General features: G+C 39.8%; 1 protein-coding gene across 4 annotated transcripts in view; it reads right to left on the bottom strand.

The window, feature by feature from the left end:
- LOC310889730 (histone-arginine methyltransferase CARM1-like) overlaps nucleotides 1–22,677 on the bottom strand; it is a gene marked incomplete at its 3' end in the record, with an annotated part of 77,881 nt that overhangs the window by 5,897 nt on the left and 49,307 nt on the right. For all 4 annotated transcript variants that reach the window (XM_083817656.1, XM_083817653.1, XM_083817655.1 and 1 more), the window contains 5 exons: nucleotides 13,095–13,272; nucleotides 6,760–6,850; nucleotides 3,430–3,511; nucleotides 1,645–1,730; nucleotides 113–202 (listed from right to left, as the gene is read on the bottom strand). In XM_083817656.1, the coding sequence (XP_083673782.1) occupies nucleotides 113–202; nucleotides 1,645–1,730; nucleotides 3,430–3,511; nucleotides 6,760–6,850; nucleotides 13,095–13,272 (527 nt within the window). The remainder of the gene's footprint in view (nucleotides 1–112; nucleotides 203–1,644; nucleotides 1,731–3,429; nucleotides 3,512–6,759; nucleotides 6,851–13,094; nucleotides 13,273–22,677) is intronic.

Below are 22,677 nucleotides of genomic sequence, written 5' to 3'. Positions count from 1 at the left end.
CTAGAAGGCATTATTTTAAAATAACAATGGGCATGGATAATTACATTATAAACCAGCTCTGCAACAGATATACTACTAATTCTGGCACACATTGTATGAAAGAAGTACTCACAGTGACCCTACAAATGCCACATCAAACCAGAAGGCCAGGCCATGTATTAGTCCAGACTGCATCATTTGGAAAACAAAAGGGATTTCCACCCTATAGGAGGAAAAAATAAAACGAAAATCAAAATGCTGCAAAAGTGATTTCCAAAAAAAACAGTACTGGAAACAAAAATCCATCAGAAATATATTAGTGAAACCTACCCTATATTCATTTATGTATTTCCATTCTTAATCAGTTTACGCCTCAATTTTCCATATATTAAAAAAAAAAGTTTTTTTTCTCTATATCAATAGAACTCACCAACGGCACTGATTTGGCCTTATTTGGTCATAGAATCAAACATGTCACTACGTATGTGTTACTGCATCATTTGTTACATCACTGCAAGATGTTACAAATACAGCAGTTCAGTCTTTCCAATGGAAAAATTCTTATTCCCAGTGAGGGATTTGGATTTAGTTTTGAACAGTAAAATGCTCCACTACAAATTTAACAAACAAGTCTACTACTGGAATCAAAAGCTAAAAATTGAGCTACCCAAGCAAGAGCTGGAACATTTTCACTTCCAAAAGAAGTATTACTGGCTATGCAGTTTTACCTAAATCTCACCCACTGTTGCAGAAACATATAAAACTAGCATTCAGGTAGAACATATTAGTCCTCCTGAGAATGACTGAAATAAGTCAACACTAGCCAGCTGAAACTGGAAAGCAGATCTCCAGCTGTCTCCCCCTCTCACAATTACTCTTCCTCACTAGACCATGCAATTAGTTAGGAGTCATGTTGAAAAATAAGCAGTTCAGAGCTTCAAAGACAGTCTGTGATATCTTCCTGTGATGACGATGTCTTGCAAGTACTTGTGGTACTCCCTCAAGTTCTCCCATAAGATATGTTTTATTTCTCTAAGGTACCAAGGACGAGGTACCGATTTCTCTCTATAACTCTGGGACACAAGGAATGTAGGTAAGTGCAAATAGAAGACCTTCCAAGTAAAGTTTTGAAGGATCTCTGGAGGGAAGAAAAGAGGTGCAACTGGCCCCTCTTACACAAGAAATGTTGTAAACAAAAAACAAAAACACACAAACAAACAAACCAAAACCAACAGCAAACAGATACACAAGAGCTCAGCAAAGTGGCTTGTGATGACACCATCTTACCCAGAATATTTGAGGTCGTTTAGGATGTCCAGCTGGAAAAACAACTACCTTGTCACTAGATTTAAATATTCTAATGTATCCTAACAGACAAAGCTTGGTAGCAAACTGACTTCTAGAGTCCAGTTTATCCCTTTCATTAAGAATCTTCTAAACTTCTTTACTGTTTCACAGGCTCACAGACTTCTCTGCTAACAGTAGACAAACCATCCTGCAGACGAATGTTCTGGTATATTACTAGAGGTGTACTAACCATCCTGGCATGCCACCTTCCCTGCTCCACACCCACTGCTAATCAAAACTTTCTCTCTCTCCCATCATTAACCATCAAAAGCCAATCACAAAAAGGAAAAAAAGAGTAGGTTGCTGGTGTCTGCTAACCGATGCAAATCTTCCTCGGCAGCTTCCGTGAAGTTAATGGTGTACTTCACTGTCTGGGCCATCAGAATTCTCATGTCAAAAGTATCCTAATGGGGGAGAGAGGAGAGGAGGAAAAGGTAGTATGTATTACCATTCAGTTTTGTCAGCATATATACTTGTTATCTGTTAAACAAAATGGGAAGAAGACACAAATCAAACTTCACCCCAATAAACTCATTTTAAATGTTTCTTTTTTTTTTAATTTTTATTTTTAATGGTCCTGAAAACACTGTTAGATATGAAAACTCTCCATCATCATCAGGATTTAATACACTTGATATCTTATGTTAGCTATTTGATAGCAAAGAATGTTTTATTAAGCCAGAAACAAAAAAAAAAAAAAAAAAAAAACAAACAAAAATCTGTCCCCACATTGCTTTGATAACTTCTAAAAAATGCTGTGATTTTTTTGTTCTTATTTTTTATTTTATTAAGGCACACATTTTGATGTCCTTTTATGCACTGCACAGTTGGATAAACCCAACTAAGAGACTATGAAAAGACTTGAAAATTAAATTGTGAAGTATAGGAAGCAAAAGTAACGCAGACTGCCTTCTAGAAACACGTTAAGAGCAGACAGTCAGCAAATGGAACACTTCCCTACATTTTTCTTTCTTCAGTCACATGCACTAACTCTAATCCATTACTGTTCACAACCACTTTGACAAGTAAAGCAAAGCCTTAACATAAATGCTTATATCACATCCTCCTGAATGAGAATTGAAATATATCTATAGAATAAGAGGAAACCAAAGAGATACATGAATTTTTAAAAGAAAAAACAAATTAACGTGGCTTTTATTGATACGTAACTTTATGATCTTCAAGGGAAGAAAATGCCAAAAGCCAATCATCAATTCATATGGGATGGAAATACATACTTCAATTCTACAGATTACTCCATTTTCTAATTGAAAGCCAAAGAACCAGCACTGAGATGACCATGCTATAATCAAAAATATGGCTGAAATCTATGAATACAAATGAGAGAGTTTTCTTATTTCACATAGTAAAAGCAAGAGAGTGCAAAAGGTGGCAGCTGTAGTCTGATGGTCTTTCCAGATTCCTCCATGCAACAGCAGCTATACCTCTATCATTACTTAAACTAGTTAGCATAAATCCAGCCCAAATTTGCTGCAGTCAGATTTCTGAGAGCAGAACTTTACATTGTGCCTATACTAAAGCATTAAACTGGGCTGTGGTGGTGGGGTAACTGTTTTGCTTCGGTTTTCGTTTTTTTTTTTTGCTAGAGAGCTCAAAGAAAGAGAGTGGCAGGGGCTAGATACAAGTTACCCATGAAGAAAGTATATTTAAATATTTTAAAAGGTTGTTTCATAATGCAGAAATGTGTTTGTTTGGACGCTTTCCATTTTGCTTTAATTTGTGGATCAGAGAAAGGAAGGGAAGATCCAAGGTCAAGTTACTTGTTTAAGAGAATGAAAACTGAGGGAAGCTAGTTGCATGTTAGGAAAACAGATGTGTTCACATGCTGTGGTTCCCTAATGCATGCATATCTCTAGACATCTGTTACTTACAGCAAAACCAGGAATATCACATATAGTTGTTAACCTCTGGCAGCAGCTCTGTTCACAGTTCTCACAGAGTGTGTTGCTGGCTCTCTATTCAGCAGCCACAGAGCTCTGTTAAACAGCGAGTCTATGGTACATATAGGATTTTGTGGAGAGAATAAGGTAGGAATAAGAGAGGGAAAAATGTAAAAAGTAACCCCCAGACAAACAAACCTACCACAATAGGTTGTCTGAAATACTCATCCACAGCTGCACTGCGCAGACTGGACAAATTGACCCCATAAAAGCACTCTTGGTACCTAGAAACAGTAACACATTTTTAAATTTTTAGTGGAAAAATGGTTTTCTGGGCTCCAGCCAGACCCAGGCAGAGTAACTGTAAACAGCAGGTGAACTACAGCTGGCCACATCTTTCCCTTTTTCCATTTTGCCAAGAGACAAAATAGCAGACCTCCTCAGTTTACATTCCCTATGATACAGGCCTTCTAGCCAGCACAGTTAGGTGACCTGACCCCCTCAAGTGGACATTACGTAGACATTTCACACTTCATTTCTGAAACAAACAAACAAAAAGAAACAAACAAAAAAACCCATGCACATGCAAAGCAAAGAACAGGGATTAGACTGAGGCAGTCTTAAACGACTTTTGCAAACTTGATCTATTCCAGAAATGGGGGTGGACCTCATGCAGATAAAAGTGGTGCTCAGTTTGCCTATATTACAGGTCCGTTCCTTTTTATTGATATAAAAGGGGAAAATAAAGGTCATCGTATATCAACTGAAAAGAGGAAACAAACAAACAAACAAAACCCTATTTTTATCTTACAAATTTTTGCAAATGTTCATTTAATGTACGTACAGGCTGCTCCCAGTATGAACTTTGAAATTAAAATATACATGTCTGCAGAAATCAGCCCAGACCCTGGGTCTAATCAACTCACTGAAAATTTTAACAGGTATCTTTAACCCCAGGTAACATAAACAAATAGATAGAAAAGGATAGAAAGGGGAAACTGCAAGAGAGATCAATTTCTTGTGATGGAAGTGTCATAAAACCATGGCAAACTTTCTTCTGAGTCTTCGGAAACACCTAAAAAGGGAAACCTTGAATGTCTGTTCTCATTGTTAAAACATCATACAATTCCTAAGCTATCATTACTTTTTTCAAAGTGGATGAGGAAGTCTAAACCAATCTGGCAACACCCATTTAAGACTGATAAATTCTACATTACTGGTTCTGTGCTAGTTGCATAAATGGAAGATGCTCAGGTGACTACAGCTGAGAAAGTATCGTTAAGGAAGGAACTCAAATAAGCACAACAGCAGAAATCATCTGACACCAACTGATCTTTTACTCTTACCCATATGTTTGCTGCACTGTGTAATTGAGTTGCATATTTATTACTGATGAAAAACAGACAAAATGCACATTATTTGTAACCCCTTGCTGTATATTTATGCTTTGTAATTGAGTTGCTTATTTATCACTGATGAAAACCAGACAAAATGCATGTTATTTTTAACCACTTTTATATTTATGCTTTGTATCTTTCTATCTTGGCAAGATTTTTCACAACAAAAATAGCAGTCTGCTCTTCTATGGTAGACTATATATTATAACACTTCTAAGAATGATGTAAATACAAATTAAAACACAACTCCAAAGCACAACAGTAAGCCAAACTACAGGCCTGAAGAGAAACAACCTACTTACGTCATAATTACTATTACAAGAATTACAATAATTCTAAGAGTATGAGAAAGATGTAACCTTTCCTTTGTACAGTAAACAGGCTAAGCTATCTGCTGTACCTAGCATTAAATCACACACTATGATTTTTCATTATTATTTTGGAGATTTTTCCAAGGTCCTGGTGCCTTTACCACAGGCAATTTCAAACTGCAAATCCAGATATTTCTTTCAGTCTTTTGGCAAGTATTATCATCCAGTTGGTTCCAGAAACACGTCCAGTCTTTAAGACACAGGGATATGCAGTTAGCTAGATAAGAAATCATTTATTAGACAAAAATAGTCTTCTGTTCTGGGTGACAAAACTGGACAATGAATTGAGGCTGTATTTTGAAGACTGCGATTCACAGCTTACAAAAATTACAGCCTGTCAACAACTAGTTCCTGACAGTACACTTCAAACACCCAAGAAAGCCCAGAAAGTGCTGTCTGAAGTAAGACTTTTATAGTTTGGGATCTACCAGGATTCCCAGTCTTTTTAACATGAATGTCCTAGAGTGCTGCTGAAGCAGAACTGCTGCACTCTTACTCAAAAAATGTTGATCCCACATTTGATTGAAGACATTAGAAGCACTAATGCTTTGGTCTGTAGAGCACTCACTGGGCATATATCCATCCAAAACTACAACCATATGGGATGACAGAAGGACAGATAGAAGGACTGATAATGTAGTCCTCTGCATAGGGAACATTTCAAGACAGCTATAAATTATATTGTGAGTGCACAAACTAGGAATATATCAAACAGAACCTGATATAAAAGGAGTATCACTATAGGTAATTGTGTCACACTTCTGTGGTTAATTTGGTTGATCCAGTCTCATCAAAAATCAAACGGAGGTAATACAAAGATCTATAAAAAATGATCCATTCTCATCAAAAATCAAATGGAGGTAATACAAAGATCTATCAAAAAAGAGAGACATCCTTCTGCAAAGATGGGTGAAGGAGAGACTGCAATACTTTGTGATTTAGATACCAACCTGACTGCTCTCACAATTACGAAGTATTACTACAGCTTGTGATAATAATGATAAAAACATTGTTGGTGTGAAGAGAAAGTAGTTACTAGGGAAGACTTGAGTGATCTGTTTTCCACCTTTCTCAGAAAGCCTTGCAGTAGTTGACAGATAATTCATCTGATTAAATGCAGAATACTGGAGATGCTTAGAAAGCAACTGCACTTTTGCTGAAATGTTATTTTTTCCTCATAAGAATATCACTGCTAATATTTCCCCCTATATACAGCACAGCAACAGCTCAACAGTGGAGAGTTGCAGTGGGACATTTCAAGGCAAAAAGAGTGCAACTGCTAGCTGAAGCTGAAAGAAAAATTCAGGTGGACGAAGTAACTACCAAACTGGAAATTGCTCAGGACACAGGAGTTAGTATTTGTTCTCTGTGATGACACCCAAGGAGTTGTTGCCATGCACAAACAGCTGGGACTTGAAGAAATAAAATAATCACCATCTACAGCATACTCTACTGTGGTACAGCAAAGGAAATACCACCAACTGATTTACAGACAACTATTTCTCACAGTAGATGCTCCATTGAGTTAATTTCTTTTTTTTTCTTCCAGCCAGCTCTAGCACTTCCTGAGAGATCTTCCAGGTTTGCACAATAAACAGTACGGCTCTAGTCCAGAGAAGTAATGAAGGAAAATAGAAAAATATTCTCTTCCAATACTGACAGATACTATGTACCCCTTTAGGCTGAATGAAATAACTGATTGAATTTTTAACCTCTACTGAACCCTGGGTGATAAACAAATAAAATAACATAAATAATCATTACCAAAAATTGGCTCTGGAGTAGTGTTCCATGTACAGCTGCTCATCACAAAAAGGAGCGAAATGAATTTCACTAAATGTTGGAAACATCATTCCTAGTAAACAAAAGACAATATAAAGTAGCAAGGCATAGTCCCACAGGCAACTCTATAGGAATGTCTTAACTACTTAAAACCACCAGTTCAAGTATCTTAACATTTAGTTTTATTAGCATAGGGATTACTGATATATGAATATGTTAAAGCATTATGTAAAACAAACAAACAAACAAAAAAAACAATACTTCATAAAGTCTTCATAATTTATGGTCCTATATTAATTATTTGAATATTTTAGCTCCCTTCAAATGAAGCAAAATGCTAGTTATTAAATACCTTCTCAATGTTCTCTAAAGAAATTATAGTGGCTTTTTTTGCTTACTCAATAAATACAATATTTGTGTGAGGGACTTTCATTATAGTTCAAACCTGATCTCAAATTAAATTGAGGATGGTGCTTCATCTGGCTTGGAGGCATCATCAAGGTTGTCGGCTTATGCTCTGCCTCAAAACAGCTTACACAAAGAAAAACAGATGGGTCATTATCATAGCAGACTCCCTTCCAAAGAAAACAAGAGGCCTAACATGCAGACTCGACCCACTTCGTAGGGAAGTCTGCTGCCTCCATGGGGCCTAGGTTAGAGATGTGAGGAGAAGCCTTCCTACCCTGGTGCTACCCTCAGATTATTATCCATTATTGATTTTTCAGGTAGACAGCAATGAAATTCCAACAAGTCCAAGGGCAATCAAGAGAGACTTCAGGGCCTTGGGACAACTGGTTAAGGGATCAGGAGCACAAGTAGTGTTCTCCCCTAACCCTCCAGTTGCAGGGAATGAGGACGGGAGAAAGAGGAAGAGCCACCAGGTGAATACCTGGCTCCAAGCCTGGTGTCAACAGCAGATCTTTGGGTCTTTTGATCATGGGTTGTTTCACACAATAGCAGCCCTACTTGTAACAGACAGGGTATACCTGTCTCGAAGAGGGAAAAGGAGTTAGCAGGGCTCACTGAAAGCTTTAAACTAGATTTGAAGGGGGAAATGCAGGGCCAGAGGCATATGTGAACTTGGACAGCCACCAAAGTCTTATTGCTTTGGTAGGCAGAAAGCCCTGGGAACATGGCAATTAAGAGAAACTTAGGAAAGCACCGAAGTACTGTTTTTGTACTGTTTTGCACATATAAGTGCTACCGTGAGATTGCTTAACCTTGGGCAGCGAGAAAGTAACAAAGTGCATGTAGGCTGTATTCTGTTGCTAGGAGGTTTCCATGGTATTGTGCTATCTCCAGACGGATATAAAAGAGCAGAGGTAGAGACAATAAAAAAAAACTCCTTTCCTTTGCTTGAAACTTGCATTGGAGTCCGTGTGTTCATTGCCACAGGGAAAGGGATAAAAACAGGCTCACTAAATATAAGCCTGGGGATAGTATGCCAATGGTTGTGGGATGGTGTGCTACCAAGGCCCCCTGTCTGCCATCCCAGTGGAAGTAGGTGATGGAGGAACAGGCAACAGCAAAGACACGAGCTTTTCTAATCCATATTGATGGATTAGAAATCACAGAAGTGCCTAAGAACGGTCACATAGGAGTTAGGGTTTCTACCCCCCAAAAGCTGATGGGATCATTAGCCAAACTGAAGTGGAAACCAATGCATGCAGTGTGGGCAGCAAAAAGGAGGAGCGAGAAGCCATGGTGCAGCAGGAAAATTATGACATAGTTGCCATCACAGAAACATGGTGGGATGATTTGCATAACTGTAGTGCTGCAATGCATGGCTTTAAACTCTTTGGAAGGGATACGCTAGGAAGGAGAGGTGGTGAGGTAGCCCTGTATGTTAGGAGTATTTTGATTGTCTTGAACTTAATAATGGGGACGATAGGGTTGAGTCTTTATGTGACAGAATCAGGGGGAAAGCCAAAAAGGCAGATGTCACAGTGGGAGTCTGTTATAGACCACCCAATGAGGATAAAGAGGCAGATAAAATATTCTATAAGTGGCTCAGAGAAAGTCTTATAATAGCCAGCCCTTGTTCTCATGGAGGACTTCAACTTACCAGATGTCTGCTGGAAATACAATACAGCAGAGGGGAAACATTCTAGGAGGTTCCTGGAGTACATGGAAGATAACTTCCTGACACAGCTGGTGAGTGAGCCACGTAGGGAAGGAGCTCTGCCGGACCTCTTGCTTGTGAACAGAGAAGGACTTGTGGGTGATGTGAAGGTTGCAGGCCATCTTAGGCATGGCAATCACAAATGAATAGAGTTTTCAATTCTTGGAAAAGTAATGAGGGACGTTAGCAGAATTGCCACCTTGGACTTCCAGAGGGCAAACTTTGGCCTGTTTAGGAGGGTGGCTTGTAAAGTCCCTTGGGAGGCAGTCCTGAAGGGCAATGGAGTCCAGGAAGGCTGGACACTCTTCCAGAAGAAAATCTTAAAGGTGCAAAAGCAGGCCATTCCCATCTGCCTAAAGGTGAGCTGGTGAGCAAGAAGATTGGCCTGGCTGAACAGAGAGCCTTAGCTAGAACTCAGGAAGAAAAAGAAAGTTTATGACCTTTGGAAGAAGAGGCAGGCCACTAACAAGGACTACAAAGATGTCATGAGGCTACGCAGGGAAGAAATTAGAAGGGCTAAAGCCCAGCTGGAAGTTAGTACAGCTAATGCCATTAAACACAATAAAAATGCTTCTAAAATTACATTAGCAGCAAAAGGAGGACTAAGGAGAATCTCCATCCTTTATTGGATGTGGGAGAAAACACAGTGACAAAGGATGAGGAAAAGGCTGAGGTATTTAATGCTTTCTTTGCCTCAGTCTTTAGCAGTAAAGTACTCCATGTACTAAGCCCCCTGAGCTGAAAGATAAGGACAGGTAACAGACTGAAGCCCCCATGATCCAAGAGGAAATTACTGGTGACCTGCTAAATCAATTAAGGGCACACAACTCTATAGGGCCAGATGGGATCCACCCAAGGGTACTGAGGGAGTTGGCAGAAGTGTTCACCAAGCCACTTTCCATCATTTATCAGCAGTCCTGGCTATCCAGAGAAGTCCCAGTTGACTGGAGGCTCGCAAGTGTGAAGCCCATCTACAAAAAGGGCTGGAAGGAGGACCCAGGGAGCTACAGGCCTGTCAGTCTGACTTTTATGCTGGGGAAGGTTATGGAGCAGATTATCCTGAGTGCCATCAAATGGCACATACAGGACAACCAGGTGATTGGGCCCAGTCAGCATTGATTTATGAATGTCAGGTCCTGCCTGACTAACCTGGTCTCCCTCTATGACAAGGTAACACGCTTAGTGGACGAGGGAAAGGCTGTGGATGTTGTCTACCTAGACTTTAGTAAAGATTTTGACACTGTTTCTCGTAGCATTCTCCTGGAGAAACTGGCTGCTTATGGCTTGGATGGGTGTATGCTTTGCTGGGTAAAGAACTGGCTGGGTGGCCAGGCCCAAAGAGTTGTGGTGAATGGAGTTAAATCCAGTTGGAAGACAGTGACTAGTCGTGCCCCCTAAGGCTGAGTACTGGGGCCAGTTCTCTTTAAAATCTTTATCAATGATCTGGATGAGGGGATCAAGTGCACCCTCAGTAAGTTTGCAGACGACACCAAGTTGGGCATAGTGTTGATCTGGTTGAGGGTAGGAAGACTCTACAGAGGGGTCTGGTTAGGCTGGATCAATGGGCTGAGGCCATCTCTATGAAGTTCCACAAGGCCAAGCAACAGGTCCTGCAGCTGGGATACAACAACCCCATGCAGCACTATAGGCTGGGGAAAGAGTGGCTAGAAAGCTTCCTAGAGGAAAGGGACCTGGGGGTATTGGTCAATAGCTGTCTGAATATGAGCCAGCAGTGTGCTCAGCTGGCCAAGAAGGCCAACAGCATCCTGGCTTGCATATGGAATAGTGTGACCAGCATGACCAGGGAACTGAATAACCCCCTGTACTCAGCTCTAGTGAGGCCACACCTCAAGTACTGTATTCTATTTTGGTCCCCTCAATACAGAAAGCTTTGGACATGCTGGAGCATGTCCAAAGACAGGTAACAAACGTGGTGAAGGGTCTGGAACACAAGTCGTTTGAGGAGTTGCTGAGGGAACTGGGGTTGTTTAGCCTAGAGAAATACGTATCAGGGGAAACCGTATCTCTCTCTACAAATTTTAGTGAGATGGCGGTTGGTCTCTCCTCCCGAGGAACACATGATAGGACAAGAGGAAAAGGCCTCAAGTTGTGCCAGGGGAGGCTTAGGCTGGATATTTGGAAGAATTTCTTCACTAAAAGGGTTGTGAACATTGGAACACACTGCCCAGGGCAGTGGTTGAGTCACTGGAGGTATTTAAATCACGTGCAGATGCGTTGCTTTGGGACATGGTTTAGTGGTAGACTAGACAGTGCTAGGTTAACAGTTAGACTTGATGATCTTAGAGCTCTTTTCCATCCTAAATGATTCCATGATTCTATTCTATGATTCTAAATTGCTGGGTATGTTTTTTGTCGAGATCAGAACTGCTGTTAATGACTGAGATAGTCATGTATATGTCACTCTTAAGCCTTTATCCAGGAAACTCATAGCACTTAGGAATAAATATTATACATAAATAAAAATCCTACAATCATAAAAATATATTCTCTTTTTTTCTTTTTTTTTTTTTCTTTTTCCCCTCCAGTTAATGAAATTGAGGAATGGAGAATTTTATTTACAGTGTGGCAAATTATTTACAGAGCAGGGAGTTAAATCGTGATCTATCGGTTTGCAAGAATTCATTTTTATTGGGAACTCAAACTCAAATGGCTCAGAAAACCACAGGAACTATTTTCCATTATTTTAAGTGGACAGTGCTTCAGACTAACCAGCAGCTTTAATAGAAGCCCTTGTATTCTGCAATGTATTCTAAGCATCTTATAGCTTCTATAAGTGTGGTTGTTGTGAACTACATTTGAACATACTTCTTCAGCTGCTGGTTTACCTGGTACAAAACATGATGAATACCTGAAGGGAAGGACAAGTAAAGGAGGGTAGGGAAAAGGAAACAGCTTTTCTGTATTCAGTACATATAGGAAGAGACCACGGGAATTCAAATAAAGAACAACACCCACTCACAAAAAAGATTTTTAAAACTGGTCATAGGGAGAAAATTAACAAGTTTGCAGATGAAAATGTAGGACAGAAAGTTTACGAACTTAACTGTTTGGAATAACTAAATATTTGCAACTTAAACAAAATGTCGGGATTTCAGCTCACTTCTTAGACAATCATTAAGTTTAATAATCACTATGTAAGGTGATTCATTCCCACTGGACAAGAGAATAACTGGGAAGTTTGGAAAATATGGAAATCTTCATATGCATTCACTCATATTTTTAGCTGAAAATGAGATGCCTACAGATCAATTTTCAGAAGCCCTCTTTGGAAACCGAGTCCTAAGAATGTAAATAGGAGACTTAAAATCAGTGGCTGACTTTTGAAAAATACTACCTGAATGTGATTTGCAAGTTTGAAACAACAGCAAAACCAGTAGCTCTCTGCCTTGATATACAGATTCACTCCATGCTTCACAAATTTCTGCACTAATAATTTTACTTGAGAAAGATCAAAAGAAGTCTTTTAAAGAGAGACTTCATAGTTAATTTTCAGCAGTTCACACGGATTTATCATTCAGCAAATGGATGCTCAGATTTGCCTCACATAGAAGATTCCCACGAGGCCCTGGAACTCCTAGATTCCCTTCAAAACTCCTCCAAACACAGGAGAAATGAAATAAGGAGTACCAAATGCTATGAATCTCTGATATGTCTTTGAAAAGGTAAGATATGAGTATGAGAATAAGGTATCTGGGAGAAGCCCAGTGAAAGGATTTCAAAACAATTTGAATTTCAGTTTTCCCAAGCAAAATATAATAATTTTCCACTAAAAAGCTCATCCTATTTGACCATTCTGCTCTCATCCACATTCCGCTGTGTGGCATATGAGGCTAGTGTGCCATCATCTATTGTTATATGTTGCAACAGAGATGCAATTGTAGAATATACAACCTCATGTTAAGATTAACACACAGGAAGAACTTGGCAGTGCAACACCAACATACTCAAAAACTATTTCCACTGTGAAACAGCAAGAAGTCACAGCATAGTACGATAGCTGCATCATTATGTTTATTCCCTTGGTCTGTCTAGATGTTATTGGTAGAGCCAGAACCAGAGTATAATACCAGACTATCAATATCCAGGACTAATAATGCAGGTCTTTGATTTTTCTTTCAGAAACTTTTTATTTACCTTTCTATATGCAATGGGGTAACTGTGGTGACACACTCACCATTTGACTTCAGCCATTTCTTGGAATGGAGGTAACTTTCCAACATCCTTTCATTGAACAGCATATAACCCATTGGTTCAGAAATTACCACATCAACACTCTCAGGCAGGGAGATCTCCTCAATTTTTCCTGGCAGGATTGTGATCTTGTTAGAGAGGTTGTTACTACGCACCAACAGCTAGAGAAAAAACAAAAAACACACAGAAAGTGTTGACTCCTTTTACTAACAGAATTTAGTTTGCTCACTGGAGCAAACTCAAAGAAACGTATTGTGCAGGATCAGAAAGCATCATTACAAGAAAAGTCACATAAGAGATAATTGCAATTAAAATCTACAAGAAAAAGAAAATTACCAGGAATAATAATAATAGAAAGTGGATATTTTATGACAATCAGAAGATTGTAAAGAAAGCATTTTCCGACTTCTCCAAGTTGTTAAAAACAAACAAATAAAAAAGCAACCACAACTGTTCTTGAATAAGTTATTCAGTTATGAAAGAAGAAGAAACTCTATAGCTGAAAAGTTTGAGGTGAGTCATTTCTAAACATAAGTGGAGCATAGCTTTACATTTGCATAAATGCATTCAAATGGCTAGTAGTTACAACCAGGGTACTGGAGACTCATCCACTGCCATTTGCATAGTGAACCTCAGAGCACAACATTTAATGAACAGGAGAGATGGACCTAAAATTTTATGTTCAATATAGCAAGTTATTAAAGCAAATAATACCTTTTCAAACTCTCTTTATCTCTACACATAGATGTATATCCTACCTAGCTGTGCTGTAATCAGACATACAGGGAAGTAGCTAAACCCCTCAAGTTCCAATTACGAGTAGAATCTGGTTTTGGGGGACACAAATGTATAAAGAATCACTTATTTCACACTAATCTACTCTAACAGAGGGAGGTGTCTACCGAGAGACTCTAAAATGAACTACCGTCTGCAACAGCACAATAGGAGATTCATAGAAACATTAAGGTTGGAAAAGACCTCCAAGATCATCTGGTCCAACCATACCCCTACCGCCAATATTACCCACTAAACCATGTCCCTAAGCACCACATCCAACCTTTCCTTAAACACCCCCATGGACAGTGACACCACCATCTCCCTGAGCAACACATTCCAATGCCTAACTATCAATTCATATTGATGTCCAGAGATACCAGGAAAACCAAGCATACACAATTCAGTAAGTACTAGAAATCATTTCCACACAGATGTGCATGCATTGGTATAACTATAAGACCAGTACAAGTGCATAATTACTTCAGCAAACCTTTTCGAACACAGTCTGGGCCTTAGGTAACAGCTATGAAACTTATACCTCATTTTAACTAGAGAAAGAAGGACTAATATTGTTATTAGGTACTTATGGCTACTAAGATGATTAGAGGACTGGAGCACCTGTCGTACGAGGACAGGCTAAGAGAACTGGGCCTGTTCAGCCTGGAAAAGAGAAGACTGAGGGGAGACCTCATCAATGTATATAAATATCTGAAGGGAGGTTGTCAAGGGGATGGGGCTGGACTCTTTCCTGTTATAGCAAAAACAAACAAAATACCAAGAAATATTGTCAGTACTAATTCTGTCCTTCAGAGTGGAGCTATGTCTTGGGAAAGCTAAAGATCTCTGTGTTTTCAGTCTTCCAAAGCTTAACAGAGGCAAAAATTGCATTTTTTATGAAGAGTTTAAATGCTGTAGGAAGGTTTTGCCTAGAGAGTCTCAGGGAACAGAAACCTCTGCTTGTCACAGAACATTCTTCTCCATGTCCTACCAAACATGCTCTGAAGAAGCAAAGCAATCCTGCATCTGCCAAATCCTAGTCTGTGTACCACGATTTTCAGGATGCCAGTGAATGCAAGTTTAAGTAAGTATTCTTTACAAGCATATCTGAGAGAGACTAGATTAAGATATTGATTTATTTCAGGGAGAAGATAACTTGTTTTATGGCAGCTACTTTTTTTCTTTTTTTTTTTTTTCTTTACAGCAGTTTAGAGTTAATGGTGGCAAAGAAAAGCTAGTTTTTCATTGTTTCCAACATTTGTTTTAAGCATTTAATTACTAATTTTTTGTTTAAAAAACTGGTTATTTTTCTGAAACTAGAATTTATCATGCATTAATGAACTATGAGTAGTAGCTCATTATCACAGAAACAGAAGCAAAAATCAATTAATTGGCATTAAGTAGTTCAGAGCTACAGTCTGCCACAAATATCATGCATCTCTTTTTCCACGAGGAAGATTCTACAAAGGTTAATATAAATAATTTAAAACAGATATACAACAGAAGTGCATTATAGTAAAAGCACAGAAAATAGTGTTAATTTCTAATCCCACACACTATTAGTCCAAAACAGATTAAATAAATAAAAGGCTATAATTAACAGCTATAAGCTATTGCTTTGTTCTAGCAACTCCGACCTTGTTTGAACTGACCTTACTTTTGACAGAATTATTAATAGTACATTAATACAATCTCTGCAGCACCTTAATGAATTGAAAGTTTTAAACATGAGAAGTTTTTTCTGCCATCACCAGTATGACTTGCTCAGGCAGGAATATCAGCTATGCCTTTTAAACACATCAATTTTTCATCTCTTATACTGAACCCCGCAGCCCACATCTTATCTCCGCAGAAAGGGATCATAGAATCATAGAATATCCTGAGTTGGAAGGGACCCATAAGGATCGTCGAGTCCAACTCCTGGCATCACACAGGTCTACCCAAAAATTCAGACCATGTGACTAAGTGCACAGTCCAAACGCTTCTTAAACTCCAACAGGCTTGGTGCAGTGACTACTTCCCTGGGGAGCCTGTTCCAGTGTGCGACAACCCTCTCAGTGAAGAATCTCTTCCTGATGTCTAGCCTAAACCTCCCCTGCCTCAGCTTGACACCATTCCCATGGGTTCTATCACTGGTGACTAAAGAGAATAGATCAGCGTCTTCCCCTCCACTCCCTTTCATGAGGAAGCTGTAGACCATGATGAGGTCTCCCCTCAGCCTCCTCTTTTCCAGGCTGAACAGGCCCAGTGACCTCAGCCACTCCTTGTATGCCTTCTCCTCTAGGCCCTTCACCATCTTTGTCGCCCTCCTCTGGACACTCTCCAACAGTTTCACATCCTTTTTGTACTGTGGTGCCCAGAACTGCACACAGTACTCGAGGTGAGGCTGCACCAGCGCAGAGTAGAGCGGGACAATCACTTCCCTCGACCGACTAGTGATGCCGTGCTTGATGCACCCCAGGATACGGCTGGCCCTCCTGGCTGCCAGGGCACACTGCTGGCTCATATTCAACTTGCTGTCAACTACAACCTCCAGATTCCTCTCTGCTGGGCTGCTCTCCAGGGTCTCGTCGCCCAGTCTGTACGTATAGCCAGGGTTGCCCCGTCCCAGGTGCAGGACCTGGCACTTGCTTTTGTTAAACTTCATGTGGTTGGTGATCGCCCAGCTCTCCAACCTGTCCAGATCTCTCTGCAAGGCCTTTCCACCCTCAACAGAGTCCACAACTCCTCCAAGTTTGGTGTCATCAGCAAATTTGCTCAAAACACCTTCTAGTCCTACATCCAAATTGTTTATAAAAACATTGAAGAGGACTGGCCCTAAAATGGAGCCTTGAGGGACCCCACTAGTGACCATCCACCAGCCAGATGCGGCCCCATTTACCACAACCCTTTGAGCCCTGCCCGTCAGCCAATTGCTCACCCATCATATGATGTATTCGTTTCGGTGTATGCTGGACATTTTGTCCAGTAGGATCCTGTGGGAAACTGTGTCAAAAGCTTTGCTGAAGTCCAAAAAGATCACATCAGCTGGTTTCCCTTGATCGACTAGATGGGTGATCTTATCATAAAAGGAAATCAAATTTGTTAGGCAAGACCTACCCCTTGTGAACCCATGTTGGCTGGGACCAATGACTGCATTGTCCCCCAGGTGTGCTTCAATAACTTCAAGGATCATCTTCTCCATAATTTTACCAGGCACTGATGAGAGACTGACAGGCCTGTAATTGCTAGGGTCTTCTTTCTTACCCTTCTTGAAAATTGGCACAACATTTGACAGCTTCCAGTCTGCTGGGACCTCTCCAGATTCCCAAGACCATTGAAAAATAATTGAGAGAGGTCCCGCAATGATGTCAGCCAACTCTCTAAGCACCCTGGGATGAAACCCATCCAACCCATGGACTTGTATGGATCCAGGTGGAGCAGCAAATCCCACACATGTTCAGGGTCGGTTGGGAGTTTGTCATTCCCACTGTCATGGTCCTCCCCCTCAGGGCACCCTGGGTCCTGAAGCCCATCATCAGTGTTGAAGACGGAGGCAAAGAAAGCATTAAACGTCTCTGCTTTGTGTATGTCCTTGTCTGTGAGGTAACCTTCCCGACCAAGTAGCGGACCTATGTTTTCTTTGGTCCTCCTTTTTCTGTTCACATATCTAAAAAACCTCTTTTTTATTGTCTCCTACAGACCTGGCCAGCTTCAACTCTAGTTGGGCTTTAGCCACACGAATTTTCTCCCTACAAACACGAACAGTGTCTCTGTATTCCTTCGACGTTGCCCGACCCTCCTTCCAGCAGCTGTACACTTTCTTTTTGTGCCTAAGCTCCAGTAGAAGATCCCTGGTCAGCCAGGCCGGCCTTTTGCCCCGCCTGCCTGACTTCCAATATTTTGGAATTGCCTGATCCTGTGCTTTTAGGAGGCAGTGCTTAAAGACTGACCAGCACTGATGGACAGCGATACCTTCAAAAGCAGTTTCCCAGAGGACCTTGCTAGTTAGTTCCCTGAGCAGCCTGAAGTCTGCTTTCCCAATACCCAGGGCTGAAGTTTTGGTGGCAGTTTTCCTTCTGTCACCACAAATTTTAAACTCAACCACTTCTTGGGCACTATAACCGAGATGGCCACCGATTGCCACGTCCCCCACAAGACCCTCTCTGTTCTCCAGCAACAGATCTAGGAGGGCACCTTTCCTAGTTGTCTCCCTTAGCACCTGCACCAAGAAGTTATCATCTAGGTGCTTTATGAACCTCCTGGACTTGCTCGTGTCAGCCGTGTGGTAATCCCAAGATATGGGAGTGCTCATCGACAGCAGGCTCAACATGAGCCTGCAGTGTGCCCTGATAGCCAGGAGGGCAAACCACATTTTTGGGTGCATTAAACACAGCATGGTGAGCCAGTCAAAAGAAGTGATTCTCCTGCGTTATTTAGCATTGGTGCAGCCTCACCTCAAATGTTGTGTGCAGTGCTGACCTCCGCAACACAAAAAGGATATTAAATTGCTTGAAAGCATCCAGAGGGCAAAAAAGCTGTGCTGGAAGGTATGTGCTGAGCAGAGGCTGAGGACACTTGGATTGTCTTGTTTGAAGAAAAGGAGGCTGAGAGGCAGCCTCATTGCTGTCTGTAACGTCCTGAGGAGGGGAAGTGGAGAGGGAGGTGCTGGTCTCTGCTCCCTGGTCACCTATGACAGGATGCATGGGAACAGCACAAAGGTTACCAGGGGAGGTTTGAACTGGACATTAGGAAACATTTTTTTAGCATGAGGGTAAAGGAACAAGCTTCCTAGCACGGTGTTTAATACCCCATGCCTGCCAGTGTTCAAGTGGCATTTGGATAATGCCCTCAATAATACCCTTTAATTTCTGTTTAGCCCTGAAGTGGTCAGGCAGTTGGGCTAGATGACCTTTGTAGGTCCCTTCCTACTGAACTACTCTATCCTATTTTATGATTTTCTTATCTTGACAGCATGCTGTTTTCAGAAATATCACTAAAAAGAAACTTCTTTTATAAATATAACCTATTATTATTATTATTATCATTATTTCAATTTGACTGACTGGTTAATGAAAAGCTAAGGGTGATGGCAATAGAACTTTTTTACTCAGTGCCTTGGGGAATCTTTAACAAATCTGTGGCAAAAGGAAAGGAGCTATATCTGAATGGGTGTGGTGACAATGTTTTCACCTCCTACACAGTATTTTATAAATTCCTCCAATCATCAAGTTACAGTCAGCAGAATGTGCTTGAAGAAAAGAAATGATGTGGCTTCAATATTTTATAGTGTAATTTTTATATTTTAGTGAGAGGAAAAAAAAGCATATTGAAGAGGAAACAATATTTAATTCCACTGGTGTCTTATTTTGTCAATGATTGAAAGGAACGTATTTTCAAGAGCCTCACTATTTCATGATTCTCCTGAATTTCAGAAAACTTTGAAAGCATGGCATGATTACAGTGATGGAGATAAAATACCTTGCAGCATTGCCAAAAAATAACCTCCCAGAGTCTTTTATGAAACAGTAAGGGTTTGTTTGACAAAACCCAGATCAAAATTGATCTTTGCAATATACGCATGTAAATATATACATGTATACCTCACAAAAGGCAAATCTATATCTAGATGTTGCAGATCTCTCACCAAATTAAACAGACACAGAAAGAGGCCCAACTGTTCTGTAAGCCTGGTAATTGATGTAATGGATCATACAAAGCTATGAATAACTCAGACGTCTTCCATATGACTTTCCCCAGAAATATCTTCAAACACTATGAAATATCATCATATGTCTTATATTTTGACAATGGAATCCACCTTCAATGAAAAGCAAGAGTCTATTGTATTTGGAGACCAAACAAAACTTATAAATTTCTTCATGGAACAAAAATAAAACTCTGAAAACAACAACAGCAACAAAAAAGTCTGACTTCCAAAGGAGCCCCAAAGACAGCAAACAGATCAAAGCATTTCACACAGATTTAAAAACTGATCTGTGCATGTGCTGCAGTATGAACTCTGCCAAAACAGTAAATAACATAGCAGCATCCTTAATACTGAAATACAAATAATCAAATGGCTACTTATCTAATTGTGCAGCTACATACTTTCTAGGGATGCTTAAAAACTACATATTTGAAAATACTGTTGTAATTAAACTTATAAACATATTGAATGCTGATGCATGTTTTCAGAGAAAACAGAGTAATTTCTCTGTAAATAGAAGACTCAGAAGGACTAAATTTGTTGAGAACATACATGTTAAAAGCATGTCTTTGTGTGACACTTGAAACAAACCAGACAGAAATACAGAGTTAATTTGATATACATATTCTCTGTGCATTTTTGCAAGAGTTAACAGCAAGACTGACAGATGGCCCACCCAAAATCCTAACCAAAAGTGTGGCAGAGGCTTTAATTGGCTGTGATCATCAGCTGTCATAGACAAGAGCACAGTTAGCTGCAAAAGAAATTTGACAATTTGTAGAGTTAGTCTATCAGGAACTATTATAGTACTCTCTGCCTGCTCAGATTTTGCACCTTAGCAGCAGCTGCACTTATCTAAGCATGCGGGTCAATTCTCTGACCTCTCCTAACAGAGGCAGTAGGAGTAATTACCTAATTATATAAGAACTTAAAATACAAGGTCTGCATCTTAGAGTTTATCTGAACTGCCAAGTCTATTAAATATAGAGGAAATCTAAGAGTGTCTAAACAAGATGTTTGTTCTCTGTGAGTTCCAAAGAATATGAACTTCGTGTTCTGTGATGGAGAAGCCTTCTTGTGAAGCTTTGTACTTCCATCACATTGTTTCTGAAGACTATTTCACCAGATTCTCAGCAGCAATTGCTGTGTTTATTTGAAATGGCTAGCATTTATATGTCTGTATTCAGCTGGACAGCTGAAATACATCTTCCTTGACAGGGAAACTGCTATGCTCTCGGGTTTTTACACAGTTGCCCCTTGCAATAACAGCATCTAGCCAGTTTTCTTTTCACTTTTTCAGTGTATATCATCACCATACGATATAAAATCCAACATACAGCATCTGGCATACCAGATGAGATAGCACACAACTTACCACTTAATTAAATGCAGTTAAAGCCTGCTAATTTAAAAAACAGAAAACACAAACAGGTGCAGTTTGTTTGTTTCACAGAAGACAGCACGGTGCATACAAAGATCGCCTAAACACTACACAGCAAACAGGTGCAAACATTGTGGTGACTGAGACAGAACCTTTGCAAAAGTAGCTGTCCTGAGAGCATGTCAAAATGCCTGTCTAAACTCCTGTATAGGTCTTATATGCAGCCTGAATCCACACATAAATGGGCATTCTCACAGGACTTGTCTTTCAGTCCGCTCAAGGCTAATTATCTTTAATTAAATCTATTCCCTCGTGTTGGTTATTTCAACATAGTAAGTGGCAGTCTTATATACTGCTATGCATTATTTATGTCCCATATCATGGCAGACAGACAAGCATTTGTGGGGCATCTCTAGGGTCATTACTAGAGATTCAATCATACCATTCTACTCAGCATTTGTCAGGCTGCACCGGTAGTACTGTGTCTAGTTCTGGTCTCCACAATTCAAAAAAGATGTAGGTGGGCTGCAGAGGATCCAAAGGAGGGCCATGAAGATGATCAAAGGGTTCAAGAACCTGCCTTGTAAGCAATGACTGAAGGAGTTAGGTCTTTTTGCCCTGAAAAAGTCCCCAGCAGAATATGAATATGTATTCCAGTATGTATTCCAGGGCAACTATAAAGAGGATGGAGGCTGACTCTTCACAAGGAGCCACATGGAAAAGACAAGAACCAATGAGTGCAAGTTGCACTGGGACAAGTTTTGTATTGATGTAAGAAATACTTTTTTACGCTGACAGCAATCAATCAATCATGGGAAGAACCTCCCCAGGGATGTGGTAGAATACCTGTCACCGGAGGATCATATATACATAAAAACACAGCAGAGACTCACGCCTGTTTAGCTTTTCTGAACAACATAATGACACCATGGTACAACACAGAAATACAAGCATATTGACTTGCAAACCAATGAACTGCAAAACAATGACTGACGCAGACATGAAGTATTTTTCATCGAATATCTATAACAAATGAGTGCCTAAGCAACAGCCTGTATGTTTCCTAATAGAGCAGCTGCTATACATTTTCCTTCTAACGTAATTTTCAAATGTTCTGCCACTGCACATCTGTTCGCAGTACAAAGTTTTTAACACTGTCAATTTTTTTTTTAATATCATTCTTTCAAAATAAACCTCTAACCATAAAGAGGAACCTATTGTAATATCAAAACTTTCTCAGTAAGTAGTACTACAACATTAATTTTTACTGTTCAAATATAATTTCACTTCAGTCAGTAGTTCACTGTATTGGAATACTTGCTTTGTACTAAAATAGAAAAAAATGAAAAAGACTCATTAATCTCATATTCAGCTTGCTATATAGTATATATCTGAAACAGATGTTAAATACAATAAATCCATACAGAAATGAGAGAAGAAATGGATGGAAAGTAACGTTCATTTTATAATCCAGATACTTGATAAACCATACTAATGAAATCCCATTGTGGAAGATGAGGAAATGACAAATAGAATACTGAATATGCAGTATAGGAATTTAATTGACTGATCCAGCTAAGCATCCTTTTTTGAAAAAAATAAATAAATTCTTAAAACATGCTACATGTTAATAGGTCAGCTGATCTACAATACAGTTCATAAGGGTGAACAAGTTTTCACATGAAATTATGACCACAGAAATCTATTATAGTTCTTATGAAA

This window comes from Anser anser, assembly GCF_964211835.1.
Source record: "Anser anser genome assembly, chromosome: Z".
Taxonomy (NCBI): domain Eukaryota; kingdom Metazoa; phylum Chordata; class Aves; order Anseriformes; family Anatidae; genus Anser; species Anser anser.
Note: the sequence above shows the minus strand (reverse complement) of the source record. Positions and strands in the feature narration are given on the sequence as shown.